Source organism: Hydra vulgaris, chromosome 11 (genome assembly GCF_038396675.1).
Source record: "Hydra vulgaris chromosome 11, alternate assembly HydraT2T_AEP".
NCBI lineage: Eukaryota > Metazoa > Cnidaria > Hydrozoa > Anthoathecata > Hydridae > Hydra > Hydra vulgaris.
The window spans coordinates 25920294-25938582 of record NC_088930.1 but is presented as its reverse complement, the minus strand read 5'-3'; the positions used below and the strand labels follow the sequence as shown (position 1 = coordinate 25938582).

Here is an 18289-nt window from a genome sequence, read left to right as displayed (position 1 = left end):
CTGAACTGCACAGATTCTTTGCAAAGTATGAGTCATTAAATCTTTTAAAGTAACTGAAGCTGAATAGTCCTCCACTGTTATGTTTGCAGGATAACATTTTAATTTTGCATCTCTGACATTATTGTAAGCGGGGTAGATGTTATATTCTTTCTCCAAGGCTCCGCTTCTAATCAATTGATAGGAAGCTTTTGTCAGACTTGCATCAATTATTAAAGCCAGTGCTTTGTCTGCTGAATATTTAGTTGCTTTATCTGTATTATATATATTTATTATCAAATGCAACTGGTTTTCGACCACGTCTACTTGCAGTTGGTTCATTGTCTTTTTTTCTGACAATTAAATATTCATTAAGCCAGTTCACAAACTTCTTTTCAAAATTTTTCACAGTATAGTTTGCAGATTTCCACTTTTTTTTATACAAGTAAACAAATCGTTGAACAGCATGTCTAAAATCAACCTCTTTAAAATCAGCAAATTTTGGCTGAATAAATTTTAATATATCTTCAGTAATATTTTGTTTTGAAATACTAAGATTGTTTTTTTGGAGAAAATTATGAATGTCTAAGTTTAACAAAACCATATCTAAATAATTATTGTAACAAGTATTTTGTATTTAAAAGTAAAATGTTATAATATATATGCCGCCTGGACTACTAATACTTGTTAGTAATCAAGTTACTACAAGTGTTAGTAATTAAAATTAAAAGTAATTAAATTACTGTCAGTGTTAGTAATTAAATTACTAACAATTACCGAAAATATGTTGTTGCTATGTTATGCAAAGTAAGGTATCCATAGTAACCAAAAAAAGTTAACCTCATAAGAATTCTGAATCTCATTTTAATACATACCCCCAATATTGTGTATTTAGCGCAAGTAAAATTCTGTTAAAACAACGTTAATGTAAAAATGAGTTGTTGCTATGCAAAATTTAGTACCATAGCAACCAAGTTAAAACATACATAAAATCTGAACGGGGATTTAAGGGGACGAGCAATCAATTAAAACTCGATTGAAGCATCATATAGCTCAAATAAATATAAGACAACACATGGCAAATTGTGGTAATTATTAGTTATTGTGCGGCAAAAAATAAGTTTCTTAAGAATTTTTTTTTTTTAATCTGTGATTTTCAAAGTATAACTGAGATAACATGCTATGACAAATTTATTTCACACATTGGTTTTTCTTATCTCTAAATACTCTAGAATAACATGTACTAATTTTTTGTTTCAAAAACGTAGATGTAATTGAAATATAACACAACGTTGATGTCACCGTTAATTACTTATTTATAATTTTTTATTTTTTTTATTTTATCTCAATATTCAAATGCTTAGAGTCCTGGTAACTAAGGGATTTAATATAAATAAATTATCAATAGATTTCTCCTAATATATGTAGATACTAAAATTAAATAGGTTTTCAAGATTAGACAACTAAAATTTTTCCCATTTTGTCCACCTACTGGCCCACTGTGCGCCGGTTTATAAGTTAGACTTATTTGAGAAATAAAAAATCTTTTCCATGCAAGAAGCGAACTTGAAATTACAAGTTATACTTCAAATCTGAAGTAAAGTGTAATGCAATAAAAGAACTTAAAATGAATTAGTTCTTAAAAAATCAGATTCAAGTCGTTTTTTGAAGTTCGGTACGGACTTGTCTTGAAAGCAAACTTGAAATAAATTATCATTTTGAAAATAAGTAGATAAATAAATTATCATTTCGAAAATATGTAGTGAAAAGTTATATAGAATTTTCTATTTTTAAAATAATTTTGGAAATATGTTTGTAAATTTACTCATTTCATGAGTAAATTACAAATGAATCATTATATTTATACTATATAAATACATTTTCAATTGCACTTCGGTTTTGAGCTACTGGTTCATTTCAGGTGAGAAAGTATTTCTATTATCATTATAAATATATTATCATAACTACAATTATAAAAATTTAAATATATATATCTATATATATATCTATATATATATCTATATATATATCTATATATATATCTATATATATATATATATATATATATATATATATATATATATATATATATATATATATATATATATATATATATATATATATATATATATATATATATATATATATATATATATATATATATATATATATATGTATATATAATAGTGTAAAAAAAATAATCCATTAATTAAATATTAACATACTGTCATTAAAAATATCCGTACGTTATAGTAAAAATAAAAAACATAATCTAAAGTAAAAAACGTATAATATAACACGTAAGTGTAAATTTATATAGTATAATTATATAAATAAGAACCCCGCATCATCGATTTCAAAACTAATCTAAATTTATGCTATTCTTATTTTTATATTAATTATAATTAAAAATATTATTAAATGCATTACTTATTTTTATATATATAAAGAAAGAGATATTTGTATAGTATTTTTTTACTGCATAATATAAAACTAATTTCTAACTTTATTTAAAGTCATTTAGAGTATATACTAAATTGATATGAACTTTAATCTGCCTATTGAGTTGCATTTCTCATCAGCCCATATTGTGTAACCCATGTATGAGATAAAATTTCCAATGCGGAATACCTATTTTTCACATCTACAACAAGAACCTTAGAGATGAGATCTTTTGAAATTTCAGAAACATCGCTCCAATAGGGTGTAGGAAATTCAAACTCACCCTTTTCAATTAGATCAAAAAGTTCTGTTTGTTTTTTACTTTCACTTCGAAAGGGAGGAAATCCACATAACATTATATAAATAATGACACCTGCGGCCCATATATCTACTTGTAAACCATACCCTTTTTCACTTAATATTTCTGGAGCTACGTAAGTGGGTGTTCCACATATTGTATATATAGGATGCTCTACCTTCATAGCTAAACCAAAGTCTGCGATTTTAAGTATTTGTTTACCAGTCGGTGATACCATGACCTAAAACAAATGTATTACATTAAAATAAATGAGATAAAAAATTATAAAGCAGAAAATAACACAGGTCAACAAAGAATTTTTATCACAGATAAGTTAGGGTTGCCTGGATACAATTTTTGTTGCTGATTTTAAAACTGCAGCCTGATTTTTCGTGGCACGTTTTTGTTAAAAGTGAATTATGTTATTATACGGCTGTTTGCTTATTTGTTAATGTTATGACTGGGTAAAAATACCGTCAAAACTTTTCTTTCAGTAAATTCAAACTTAATTAATACTAACCATTTTTTATCCCTCTTTCAGCAAACTTCTTTGAATAATTTTTTGTACAGATAATAATCAAAATTTGATTAAAAACTTTTTTTAAATCATTCAATATAAAACATAAAAAGGGCCTACTTTTTATTTATTTCTTTGTTATGTTTTAATTTAAATAGAACAGACCGTTATTAAATGAAAAATATTACTATAATAAAATTGTTAAAATAAAAAACAATAAAATCCCGTCAGAAAAAACAATAAAATCCCGTCAGAAAAAACAATAAAATCCCGTCAGAAAAAACAATAAAAAATACTTCCTATTGTTTTTATGAATTTTCTAAATAAAGACTGACAGCTGTTAAATGCAATTTTATTACCAAACATAGTGCACGGGATGAAAATTTGTTTTATAACTCAAAGTTTGCTACATGGCAACAAGTGCAACTGTGTGAAAGTTGAATACAAAAACTGTTTTAGTCAAGTACATGCACTGACATAAGTATTGTATTGAAAGTATAATATATCAAAGACCACCTTATTGTCTGGTTGAGAAACAAGGAAAAGATTTTTGTTGCTGTGGAGAAATGAAACAATCAAAAATGCCAGCATTAGAGAAAAGGCTTTTTTGCAAATTTGAATCAAACCATTTTTATATGGCTTTGATATTTGCACTAACTCTGCTTTGATTCTAAAAACTAAAACCATTGAATTTGTTGAGAAAATGAAAATGCTTCAGCATTACCACCTATTTTAACAAAATATAAGCTGAAGAGGAATAACACACTCTGAGAAATGGGAAAAAAGGAAAAAAAATATCTTATTAGTTGATAACTGTTCAGCTCATTGAACCATTGATAATCTTGTATTAATACAAATGATCTTTTTACCACCAAACATCACTTCAAAGCTCCAATCAAGGGACTAGGGCGTGATTAAGTGTGATTAAGAAATGCGGTAGTGGTGTAGTGGTGAAGCGCTCACTTTATAAGCGAGAGGTTCCGAGTTCGATCCCCACCACGTCCCTGGTAGTACCACGCTCAACTTGTTTCTCGGCGCAGCGGCCTTGTTCGTCAAGGTTCGTGTTTCGGAGTTATAGAGTTGAGAGAGGGTTATAACCACTATTAAGTAGCCTCCTCATCTGTAGTGGCCTTCTCGACCTTGGGGAGGTGAATAACAAAAAAAAAAAAAAAAAAGTAACTTAAAACCCATTATAGAACATAGTCTGTTCAAAATTGATAGATCTAATAGATATAAAAAAACATTTTCTGAAATTCTCTATAATTGATACCATGCAAATATATATTGTTTTTTGGAGAAAAGTGAAGACTAAAAATGTTTGCAATTGTTTTTCTAAAACTGGAATTTTAGAGAAAATGTATGTTGATGGCTTTTTAGATGCAGATAATCCCTTTAAAGATCTCAAGAACCAGTTAGAAAAGTAAGCAATTCATAAATCCAAGTTTTTTTGAACGAACAACAGAGAGAAATGCACTTCTCATGGATAATTTTGTCAATATAACTGATAAAAAAGAAAGAAGAAAAAAATAAACAAACAAGAAAGAAAAGGAGAACAACAAAAAATAATTTTAATGAGAATTAGAAGATTGGTTTTCATTTATTTATTACTTCTCACATTTTAAGTTGTAATTATTATGTTTTTACTATTATTATTTAATTTACTAATTTTATTTTTCACATTTTTACATAATATATTTTATAATTATTTATTTATTTGTTAATAATATTCGCTTTAGTTCTAGTTAGATAGGTAGTATTCTTCAGTTTAATATTTCAGTTGTAATATTTCTTATTATTTTATTATATATCATTAGATTATCTATTTAAGAATTTATATTATATATTTTTTGATCATTATTATATTTTTATTATTATTATGTATTCTTATACATTTAATTATTATATTTGTATTATTTTAATTTTACCTATTGTTTATTAACTATTGTTTATTAATAGCAGCCGGGGCGCAGTGGTTAGAGTTCTGGCTCTAACCACTGCGCCACGAGAACCCCGAGGTCCCGGGTTTGACGCTGGCTCTAGCCCAATAAGCGACATTAATAAGGAAGGAGGCATGAACTTCTAGTTAAATTCTCTCCCACGGTGCTCCGTGATAAGACCGTAAGGACTTCTGGGAGCACCTAAAAAAAAAATTTATCTTTGTTATTAGTTAATAGTATAAATCTATACTTTTTATTTATAACTTCAATAATATATAATATATAATTAACTATTTTGAATCTAAAAGAATAACAAAAAAAGGTGGTACACTTCTTTACCTAAATTCAAATCTTAATTATATAATTTGTAGTGATCTCCTAATATATGCCTCCAAATGTTTTTGTTGAAGTTATAAATCTAATTAAGAGTAATATTTGGATGCATATTCAACATTCCTCATTGAACATCACTGAATTTTTATCTGTCCATTTTAATCCTCTATTTGAAAAGTTAAGTCATAAAACAAAAAATATTGTATTAATGGGCAATTTCAACATAGATTTATTGATTTATAGAGAATCGTAAGTTATTTTAATTATTTTGAATCTTTGTGCTCTCATTCCCAATTTCAATTGTAATTCTTCCAACGTGTTCAATTGCAAAAACCAAATACCTTATTGATAACATTTTCATGAATTCATTCCCTTCTAAATTTCTCTATCTTCTCAGTCTCTGATAATTTTACAATTTCTAACCACATCTCAAACATCTCTAACCACGTGGCACAGTTTGTCTGTATTTTTAATAATCAACCCATTAGAAATTTTGATTCCAATTTATTTACCCAAGAAATTTCAAATATTAACTGGGAACTTCTCATAAAAGAAGATGATAACATTGTTAAGATATTCTAAAAAAATATCAATAATGTAAAGAACAATTGAATCGGTGAAAAGAAGAACAGTACTAGTCCAATATTTTCATTTCAAGATAATTAATAATTAAGTTTTAAACAGTTATAGATAAGTCAAACAGCTATAAATCTACTTTATGGCAAAAAATAATGAAAGAAAGATGGACTAGTATTAATTTTGTAGTACATAGAGAGATCGACATAAGTTAAATAAAATTATGAAATAAAGTGCAAATAACAAAAAATGGACTGGTACTGTTCTTCTTCTCACCAATTCAATTGAAAAAAAAATTAAAGAAATCAAAAACATCAAACCTTCTACTAATACTAAGTCTCTTAGTCTCAAAATTAATGAAAATGTCAATTTATTAATAGTAAAAAGACAATTGCTTGGGCTACTAAATAGTGTACTGAATACTATCTGTCCTTTGAGTCAAGTTCTTTAACAAATTTAAAAATGACAAAAGTACCAAAAACTATAAAACTAAAAAAACCACCATCATCATCAAGTTCTCTAAATATATCATTCACTAATATTCAGGGTCTTTAAAGTAACTTTTTTTCTGTTGAGTCTTATCTCTTGCAAAGTTCACCAGACCTACTTGCTCTTTGTGAAACTAATTTGGGTTTCGCTGCCTTATCTTGTGATCTTAGTGTAGATGGCTATCTTCCTTTAACTTATAAAATCTCCAATAGTCACATGCTTGGCCTGGGCATTTAATTTGTAAAAAATCACCCATTTGTTGGGAAACTAGGTTTGAATCCATAAACTATTCTTTTATGTGCTTTCGTTTAGCATCACTTCACTCTATCATCTTTCTCTTTGTTCTATATTGCTCTCCTTTATCTCAAGACTCACTCTTTTTGATGTTATTTCTGATCGATTTGACCAAGACCAATCTCTTTACCCTTCAGCCAATACCGTTGTTGTTGGTAACATTAATGCTCATCACACTTAATGGCTTGGTTTTTATGTCAGTGACACTGCAGGTGTTAAGGTCACAATTTTTGCCTTTCTCAATCTCTAACACAAATAATCAACTTTCCAACTGGCTTTCCAGACAATCCGAATCATTTACCTTCTCTACTCGACTTATGTCTCGTTCCTGATCTTAGTCAGTGCTTAGTTTCTCCACATTCACTCTTAGGTGCTTCTGATCATGGTTTGATCTCTCTAAAACTATTATCTCATTCTTCTTCATCATCAGAATCCCTATATCATCGTACCTCTTATAATTACCTTAAAGCTGACTGGGACTGTTTCCGTGATTTTCTTCGTGATAGACTTTGACTAGAAATCTTTCATCTTCCTGCTGAAAATGTGCTTCTTACTTAACTTCTTAGATTCAGGCTGGCATGGAATCTATTATTCCCTCTTGACGGTTCCAGGACAACCCTCACTCTTCTCCATGGTTTTCCTTACATTGTGCTGCTTCAATTTCAAATAGAAACCATTACTTCCATATCTATCAGTAAAACAAATCTCCAGAAAACAGATATCTGTTTACTATTGCTAGAAACCATTGTAAAAAAGTCTAACGCCGAAGCCCGCTATTCTCTCATATTTCATCTCAAAAATTAGGCTCTTGTGACTTCTGGAGAATCTTTAACAGTATCTCTAATAAAGGCAAATCTGTTGTTCCACCTCTCTTGTATGGTTCAGATTTTGTCACCTCACCTAAAGACAAAGCCGAATTATTAGCTAAAAACTCTTCATCAATATTGTCTCTTGATTCTACTAGTTGCATTCTACCTGATATAGCCGACAAACAGGTTGATCCCCATTGCTTGACATTTCTATCACTCCAGCTTCTGTATCTAAAGTAACTTCCTGCTTAGACTCTTCTACAGCTTGTGGTCCGGACAACATACCTGTTATAGTCTTGCAGAAGTGTTCTCCGGAGCTGTCATATATATTTTAAAAACTATTTAACAAGTGCTTACCAGAGCCTTGTTTTCCAGCCAGCTATAAAGCAGCATTTGTTATCCCTATTTTAAAAAACTCTGGAGAGTGACCTGACACTTCCAACTACCATCCTATTAGTCTTCTTCCTATCATAAGCAAGGTTTTTGAGTCTTCAATTAACAAACACTTAATCTCTCATCTTGAATCTAATAACTTACTTTCTGATCACCAATATGGATTTTGATCTTCTTGTTTTACAGCTTATTTGCTAACAGTAATAACCGATAGGTTTTATGGTGCATTAGATTGATGTGGAGAGATTAAGGCTCTTGACATTTCTAAAGCTTTTGATTAAGTTTGGCATGCTGGTCTTCTCCATAAGCTTTTTTCTTACGGTGTATCAGGTAACATCTTTAAGATTATTGAATCCTTCCTTACCAATTGTACTATTGGACAACACTCTTCTTTATATAATGTCACTTCAGGGGTTCCTCAAGGCTCTATCTTCGGCCCTATACTCTTTTTAATTTACATTAATGATCTTCCGGATGTGAAAATCATAATGATTTTCACATCTAAGGTGGCATTGTTTGCTGATGATACTACCATTAATTCTTGTCTTGATAAGAAGCCAACACTCTCTGATTGCTTGGAGGGGGCATCTGAGCTTAAAAAGGATATCACTTCTGCTACTGCATGTGGCCACAGTGGCTGGTGAACTTTAACTCAGATCAAACTTAATTTTATTCAACTAATCATTATTGCAAAAACCTAAATCCTCATACATTTACGAATGGTAATGTACTCGATGAGTCATCTACACTTCATCTTCTAGGATTAACTCTTACTTCCGATCTTTTTTGGAAACCATATATTAAATCAATTGCAAAATTAGCATCTGCTAAGGTTGCATTTCTTTATCTTGCTTGCCATATTCTTACTCCAGATTCTATTCTTTATCTCTATAAATCTCAAACCCATCCTTGTATGGAATATTGTTACCATATATAAGGCGGATCTTTTAATGATGCTCTTTCTCATTTAGACAAGGTGCAAAAACGCATTGTAAACATAATTGGACCTGCTCTTGCAGCCAACCTCCAACCATTATTAAATAATCGTAATGCTGCTTGTCTTTCTCTTTTCTATAAACTATAATGGGCATTGCTCTAAGGAGCTAGCTTCTCTAGGTGCGATCTACTAAAATTAACTTGCTTGCCATATTCTTACTCCAGATTCTATTCTTTATCTCTATAAATCTCAACCCCATCCTTGTATGGAATATTGTTGCCATATATAAGACGGATCTTTTAATGATGCTCTTTCTCATTTAGACAAGGTGCAAAAACGCATTGTAAACATAATTGGACCTGCTCTTGCAGCCAACCTCCAACCATTATTAAATAATTGTAATGCTGCTTCTCTTTCTCTTTTCTATAAACTATAATGGGCATTGCTCTAAGGAGCTAGCTTCTCTAGGTGCGATCTACTAAAATTAATTCTTGTGTTACTTGTCATTTATTTACTGTCAACATCTTGTGTTTATTGTCAATTAATTCTCATCCTCTTAATGTGACGGTTCATAATTGCTCCAAAAATAAATTCTTTTTCATCTAATTTTTTTCCTCGAACGTCAGTTCTATGGAATTCACTTCCTTTATCTTGTTTCCTGATTCATGCAATTTTCAATCTTTCAAGTTGTCTGTTAATCGTTATCTTGATCTTTCCTCTTCTAATAATTTCCAACTCTAATAGTGGTTGCTTGCAGCCTTGTTGGAAGTAAAGATGTATGGAAAAAAAAAAAATCTTAGTTCATACCTGTGTTAATTTAACAACTATTTTGCAACTATTCAAGGCAAACTACTTAAAACATCATTCCTTCTGAATGTGTTTTTAGCAATTTTCTTAAAATACCTAGTACTTATTCTTTTTACATTGATACTATGACTAAAGATGAGGTGTTAAATCTTATAAAAAATACTCTTAAAATCAAATAAAGCCTTGGTTCCAATAGCCTACCAACATTTCTTCTAAAGCAGGTATCTCACATAATCTTCAAACCTCTTTGTATTATGATAAATAATTTTTTCAAAAATGATATTTTTCCTGAAGCTTTTAATGTAGCCAAAGTAATTCCTATAAACAAAATGACTTCTCTTCTAGACAACTCTAATTATCGACCTATTTCTTTTCTTTCTAACTTTTTAAAAAATTATTTAAAAAAGCAATATTCCATAGACTCAAGCATTTTTTGGTAAAACATAACGTTCTTTACAACACCAATATGGTTTTTCCAACTAACAACTCATTTATTAATAAGTAAAACAGAGAAAATTAGGGAAGCCATCAATAATAAACACTTTGCATGTGGAGTGTTTATTTACATAAAAAAGCATTTGATACAGTTGAGCACAGAATCCTCCTAAAAAAACTGCAAAACTACGATATTAGAGGTATTCCTTTTCTCTGGTTTTCCTCATCTTTGTAATAGAATACAATTTGTTTCAATTAATGGTATTAGAACTAGCAAAATCTTTTAATGATGTTCCACAAGGCTCAGTTTTAGGACCATTACTTTTTCTTATTTTTATCAATGTTTTAAATGTTTCACTTTAATTTTCTGCTACTAATCACTTTGCCGATGACATTAACTTGCTTCTAATTAACAAATCACTTAAAAAACTTAACAAAAATATGAATTACGATCGAGCTAATATTGTTCAATGGCTTTGTTCCAATAAACTATCCCTTAACTCTAAAAAAATGGAAACTATTATACTTAAATCTGCTCAAACAAAAATAAATAAACAATTAAATTTCAGATAAAGTGGATACAAAATAAATCCAGTTAACTCTAATAAATATCTTGGAATCAAAATAGACTCTAATTTATCTCTTGCGCCGCATCTTCAAGCATTGAAATTAAGCAGATCAAATGGCATGATAGCTAAAATCCTTCACTATGTTAATCATGAAACTTTGTTCAATATAAATCATGCTATTTTTCACTCTCATCTTAGATATGCTTGTCAAGTTTGGGGACAATCTAAGCAGTTTGCTTTTTTAAGACTTATTTCCAAAATAAAGCTCTAAAATTATAATTAATTTATTTCTAACATACTAATTCGAACTGTAGCATATATTTTATCATAGGTCCTTAAACTGTGTGACCTTATTCAGTTATCAAGTTATTTTGATAGCTGAATAAAGCCTATTTGTTTGAAACCAAAATCATAATAACCTACCTCTTACACTTATCAACTTTTTTAGTTATAGGGAAAAACTATATTCTACGATCTGCTGGCATCTTTAATTTATCTGTACTTAAATATCAAAATATCTGTACCTAAATATTTAGAACTGCTCTAGTTAACTGTTTTTTCGAAAAACATTATTTATAAATCTTATACATTTCCACAACTTATTATTTATAACCCTAACTCTGAGATTTTTATTTATATAATTTTTTTTCTCTTTTCTATTGTGATATTATACTAATTTTAATATCTTTTATTATATATTATTCTTTCTTAAACTGAAATATTTTTATTAGTATTCTCTTCATCGCTATTATTGTTATTATTACTATACTTTATCGTAATAAATATTATTATTCTTACAGTTGTTATTATTGTTATAACTAGTTTTATATTATTGTTTTTGTTATATTATTATTGTTTTTGTTATTATTGTTACTATAACTATTATTATTGTTATTATTATAGTATATACTTTTTACAATTGCTAGTATTATTTTTAATTACAATAATCACTACTACTATCTCCATTTTATTATTCTTGAAAAAGTGTTTACTTCATGTCAGTACTTATTACTGTTTGTAAATGTACTTGATTTAACAACTCTATTCAGAATATATTTGATTTGATTTGCTGTCTCATACTTTGTTCTTCATTTAAAGCAATGTTTTCAGACCTTGTTCATGTACTTTGACATAAGTTTTGTCAGGGCCGAGCTTGCACTATATACAAACATCTCTAATTTTCCTCTTTTAAAACTTTAAATATATTTTCAAAACATAATATTTCAAAACATTCTAAACTTCAATTATACTTTTTGTGATACAAAACTTAATTATTTTATTCAAAAAACTTAATTATTTTATTCAAAAAAATTAATTAAATAAAATTGTTTGGTTACTAACAATCTTTCATAAACAAAACAAATAATGAAGTTTTGAACCGACAAAACTGATCAAGTATCTTTTGTCTAAGTTTTTACCTTTCGAAAACAAAAAAAAATATTGAAGTTTATAAATTAAATGTCTAAACTTTTGCAATGTAGATAACTATAAAAAAATTGTTTTTGAATCATACTTATATAATATTATTTATATTATCAGGGCCGAAGGAACAAAAATTATAATTGGGGAGGGGGGGGCAGTACTACTCCAAAATAGTTTTAAGCCTTTTTTTTTTTTAGCCATTTTTTCAGACAATTTCTTCAAAATTATTTATTTAAAAAATAATTTTTTTTGAGGGGGGGGGGGGCAAATGCCCCTGCTGCCTACCATGTTGCTACAGGCCTGATTATATATAATTATGCTATCCAATTATATACAAATTATGGATTTCAAACAGTACTAAAATTGCCAAAAATACAGTTTCCGAAATGCAATAAATTGGGTTTTTTTTTATGTCCATTTAAAATCGGTTTCTTACATACAAAAATTTAGCTTCATACTATTTTTGTCTGAAGATTTGAGAATATTTCTAATTCTCTCCAACCAATTGTATATTTCAGGAAAACATGAAGATGAGAAAGAATATCACAGATGTTCTGGGGTAAAAAGACAATATGAACAAAAGCTTTTTGGGCATGAAGAAACAGGTACTGTCATGATGCAACTTTGCTGAATGGGAACTCACACTGATTGTAAAAGTGATGATAGTTTGCTTGAGAAGTGATCACAATAGTATTTATAGAAAGAGAGGCAACCTAACAACCATAATTTGGTCAAAAAACATTTACACTGCAATTTTGGACCTTGTCTAAAAAACTTCATTTAGAAGAATTAGCCTGTTTACTTTAAACAGGTACTGTCATGATGCAACTTTGCTGAATGGGAACTCACATTGATTGTAAAAGTGATGATAGTTTGCTTGAGAAGTGATCACAATAGTATTTATAGAAAGAGAGGCAACCTAACAACCATAATTTGGTCAAAAAACATTTACACTGCAATTTTGGACCTTGTCTAAAAAATTCATTTAGAAGAATTAGCCTGTTTACTTAGCAGTATAAGTAAGAGGTTAAAATTAACTTTATTCAGATTTTGTTTACTTTAACCACTTTTTCTTAACTAATTTTTTATACTGATTTCAAATTAATAATTTTAGCCCTCTACTTTAATTTCAATAAAAATGATTATTTTGACAAAATAATAAATTGATAAATTAAATGAAATCATTATTAATATCAAAGTAGAATCCATGGTAAATATTTTTATTTTACCAACAAAATATATAATCATTATATATAGTTACAAATACAACAAAAAATTAGGCCTTATACATGAATTTATTCCAATATAAGTAACAATTTGTAACAATTACTAGTAAAAATGCGAAATAACTTCATAGCAGCAATGGTGAAATGATTGGAGTTCTTTCTCAGAATCATAAAGTCTGAGGTTCGATGTTGGCTCTGACCAGATAAGGGACATGGTAAGTATGGAGGTGTGAACTTCCTAGTTATATAACTCTTCCATAATGCTTTGTCATAAAATTCTTAGTTCTTGTAGGAGCACCTTAACAACTAAAAAAAAGTCATCGTTGTTGATTGTGGATTGTTGTGAGGACTTTTCAAATAGAAATTATTAACTTATTCATCTGCAGAAAAAAAGACAGTGTTTTTTTGTATTTTTATTTACAATTATGATTTTAAATAAAGTGAAACTTGGCTGCAATGATCTACTGTATTACTAAAATAAACATCCCATTCATCAATCGTTTTTGGCATTCAGCAGACCTTTCTTTTTTTCAATACATTTATTGACATCTGACTCGCAAGTAAATAGTCTGCCTTGTAATTTTTAACAAGCTAAAATATAATTTCTCTTGGAGGCGTAATGGAAAATTACAGTTCTTTTTTTGCTAACCTGCTTTGTCTCAGTTTCTGATACTGCTTCCGACTGTATTATATATTTTTAAATATAAAATACAGTCAGTAAAGTATTAAATATTTTAACAATCAGACACATTTCCCAAAATATTTTTAAATTACCTGAATCTTTCATTTCACAATGTTTAGGATATTTAAGTATATTACCACAAGGAATTTTTGTAACAAATCAGTACCTTGCTTTTCTTTTGCCATTGAATATACATAAGTAATGTCATATATTAACTTTATGAAAAATATGATAAAATAATGATGTAAACATAATTAAAATATAAATATATATATATATATATATATATATATATATATATATATATATATATATATATATATATATATATATATTAATTTTCAAAACTACTATTCTAAAAAGAAAAATCTAAATCTAAACATGTTTCAACTGTTTTACAATATAGAAACTTGTATATATTTAATTTGCATATTGTAAAGACTATTTATAATATTATAGCTTTTGTGAAAATACTGCTTTAATACGAACACAATCTCAAGATTTTTTCTGCACAATTTTTCCAAACTTTTATTAATTACTTATAATTAAAAATGTAACAAGCAGATATCTTAATGCTGTAAAGTTCAACATTCTTAATCCTATAATGTTCACAATATTCATATTAACTTTTTTACCTTTAATTTTTAAATGTTACAATCAGCTTTATTTTAATTTTTATATGTTACAACATACTTTATTTTTTCCAATTAAACTTTAATTAAACATTTTTTACATAAAAATAAATTCTTCTACTAAACAGAACAAAACAAAAAAAAGTACACAAATCTTTGCTATTGCCATAGTTTAAAAAGAATATTATGTCTTTTTTAACCAGAAGTTTATTTAACTACAACTTTTTCTCTAGTTATCTTAAATTTACTTTAATACTAATTTAATTTGTTAATGGCAAATTTGCAAAAAAAATTTTGTTAAATAAAAATTGTTAAATAAAATCAATTTTTAAGCCTGAGCTAGCAAATTTTTAATGCCTTCATTTTTATTTGTGTTCAAAATTTTGTTATTACATAGTTCAAATTAAAAAAAAACATGTGAAAAAAAATTATTTGTCTATGTATACATACCATTAAATTTTCTGGTTTAATATCTCTATGAACAATATCTCTTCTATGCAGGTAGCTTAGTCCACTGCACAAGTCTCTTGTAAATAAAGCAGCTTCATGTTCTTCAAAACACACATTTTCTGATATTAAATCAAATAAATCACCACCTGTTACTAATTCCATAATGAGAAAAATTGTTGTTGGCGATCGAAAATCAGAAAATAATGTTACAATATTTGGATGGGAACTTGTGCGTTGTATTGTTATTTCGTTATCAAGCATTTCATGTCTATCTTTTAACTTTAACACATCAATTATTTTTATTGCATACTTTATATTTGTTTTTTTGTCAATGGCTTCCTTGACAACAGCAAAATTTCCATCACCTAACTGCTTACCTAAGTCAAAGTACAATTCTATATCTTTATAATCTGCAATAACAAAACTGCTTTTTTCAAATTCAAAATTATCATTTTTATTTTGTTCATTGCTGCTCATTTGGGATCCAATATTTATTCTTTCTTTTTCATTGTCTTCTTTAATGCTTGGTTTTTCATCATCAACTTCTGAGACATATAAATTTTCAACTGAATTATTTTTTGAATTTGAAATACTTTTTTGATCATCAAATGAAAGAAAAGCTTCATTATGATTATCAAAAGATGATTCTAAATAAACTTCTTCTTTTTCTTCTTTTTTAATACTATGTACTTTATGAGTAAAATCATCGGAATCAAGTATAACATTTTCTTGTACATTTTTATAATCAATTAAAGGATTTTTTATTGAATTCTGTGTTGGATTTTTTGGTGTGGAATTTAATAATTCAAATTTTGCAGGAATTTCTTTTTTAATGTCTGGAAGTTTAGATACTTTAAAAACTTCTGCGTTAGATGGATTGACATTTAAAGAGCCTCCAATTTTAGAATTAGTTAATATCAGCTTATTTAAACTTCTTTTTTTTTTGCTTTTTAAATTATTTTTTCCTGAAGAGGGTGACTCGATCACACTAGGAATGTAAATATCATTTATTTCAACCTTCTTTTTGCTTCTATCAATACCAAAACTTTGAAGTATTGCTTGAAGATCAGACTGTTGAAATTTTTCACTACCTACTGCTATAAAAATATCTTCTTCACCAAACAGTTCAGATAAGCTTAAAACTAGTTTACCATCAAGATTAAAGAGTTTTCTTACGCCAGTAACTCCTTCAATTCCAACGGAAGAAGTAATATCATTCAAAACTTGATCAAAAGTTTGAGCAGTTCTTTTATTTAATAAAATTTTAATGCACCTTTTTTGTCGAACTAAAGATAAGTTATTTCGAATAACAGTAATAACTCGTGGTCTTGGGCTAAAATGCAGACTATCTTTTTCTGCATACATTTTCATAGGAGGAACTGGAATAAAATGCTTTTGAACTTTTTTTCTGTCAGATCCGTCTGGTGCATGTTGATAATTAATTTTTTTAAGTTTCGGATGGGAACCACAGACATAAGATTGTCCATCTGCTAATTCATCTAATGATTCAATACGAGTACCAGTAGTTGGTGTGAATACATACCTAACTCCTTGTGTCAAGTTTGTAATTCGTGTTAACTCGCTTAAAAGGTTCTGAAAACTATTAAATCTTCTTTCCGTTACACTTATATGATATCCTCGAAAATTTCGATCACCATTTTTATAAAACAAAACAGTTTTTGGTTTCATCAAAGTATTTGGCGGTGGAAATGAAGTCTTTAACTTAGATGTCATTTTATATTTGTAATTATTTTCAGCAGGATACCGATGAAATAAAGATTGGTTTAAAGACTTAGATTGGAAATTCGTTTTAAAAACCATTACTACAGTATTTCTTTAAACATTGTTTCCTTATAAGTAATCACAATCTTCGTTGGAAAGTTTGAACACATTTGCTTGAATATAATATTTTAAAACTATGGCTGCAGAAACTTTATGTGCTTATTATGTACGAAAACGAAATAATTTGTGAAAAGTAAACATTTTTTCAATGCCCTTGACGACTAAGTAATCAGCTTGCTTCATCGTGTTATTAATAGTTGATAAGAAAACGCACGAATGTAACTAAGTTACGAACGCAATACGGTTAATTTAAAATCAGTTACGGAAAATTGAAAATTTTCCGTAACTGATTCCGTAAAAGCACCGTCTACAAACTTAAAAAGAATCGTATAATAATAATAAATGTGAAAACGTTTCGGCAAAACGGTATAAACAAGAAATATGAGAGAGTTCAGCGGTTTGAGAAATTATGCGACCGAGCTTTTAAAGAAAAACTTTTAATGTTTAAATTCCTAACTAATGCCTAACAATAGATACCTCTTGTATAAAAATGTTGTCGGGGTCGCGAGCAGCTTACGGCCTAAGGTTGCTTGCTTGCTATAAAACTTGTATATCTTGTTGAAAATAGTAAATTTTCAACAATTACCGAAAGGTTATAAAATTCGCAAATTATTTCAAAATAGATTTAGAAAATGCTTACAACATGCGGAAAAAACCTGCTAAAAAAAGAAAAAAAAAAAGTTAGAAGAATATAACATGCAAGTTATTGATCAGTAAAGTCTTTTACCCCAATATCAGTTTAAGCAGAATAATGTGAAACAAAATAATGCTGAACCCAGGGCCGTCCCGTAGGGGGTGCGAAGGGGTTGTCTAGCACCCCTACGAATTTTATTAGTCGGCAAATTGGACACTGGAGTTATTTATTATTATTATTATTATTTAATTTTATTTAACACCCAATGTAATTTACAAGGTAAAAAGAAAAATAAGAAAGTTATTTCCGGTGATTTTTAATTCAGAATTTTTTCTTCAAGAATTTCTTTGAAAATTTTTTTTTGCTCTTTTGCATTCCAGCATGCATTGCAGCACTCTAACGCATAATTCAATGTTTGTTCAATATCTGAGGGAATTTCACTTTTGGAAGGTACAATTTTTACCTTCTTTTATTTTGGATCAAATTCTTAAAATCTAACAACTGAAAACGACATAGCTCCTGGACATCATCAACAAACGAATGTTGAAACAATGGGCGTTCCAGCTGTGAACAGATAATATCTGCAGTT

General features: G+C 28.3%; 1 protein-coding gene across 1 annotated transcript; it reads right to left on the bottom strand.

Moving 5' to 3' along the window:
• Positions 1-2435: 2435 nt before the first annotated feature.
• On the bottom strand, positions 2436-17317 carry LOC100215408 (serine/threonine-protein kinase DCLK2). The gene is made up of 2 exons (XM_065810594.1): positions 15225-17317; positions 2436-2957 (listed from the first exon to the last, which is right to left on the bottom strand). The coding sequence occupies exons 1-2, from the start codon at positions 17043-17045 to the stop codon at positions 2535-2537; spliced, it is 2244 nt and encodes a 747-aa protein (XP_065666666.1). The 5' UTR covers positions 17046-17317; the 3' UTR covers positions 2436-2534.
• Positions 17318-18289: the final 972 nt, after the last annotated feature.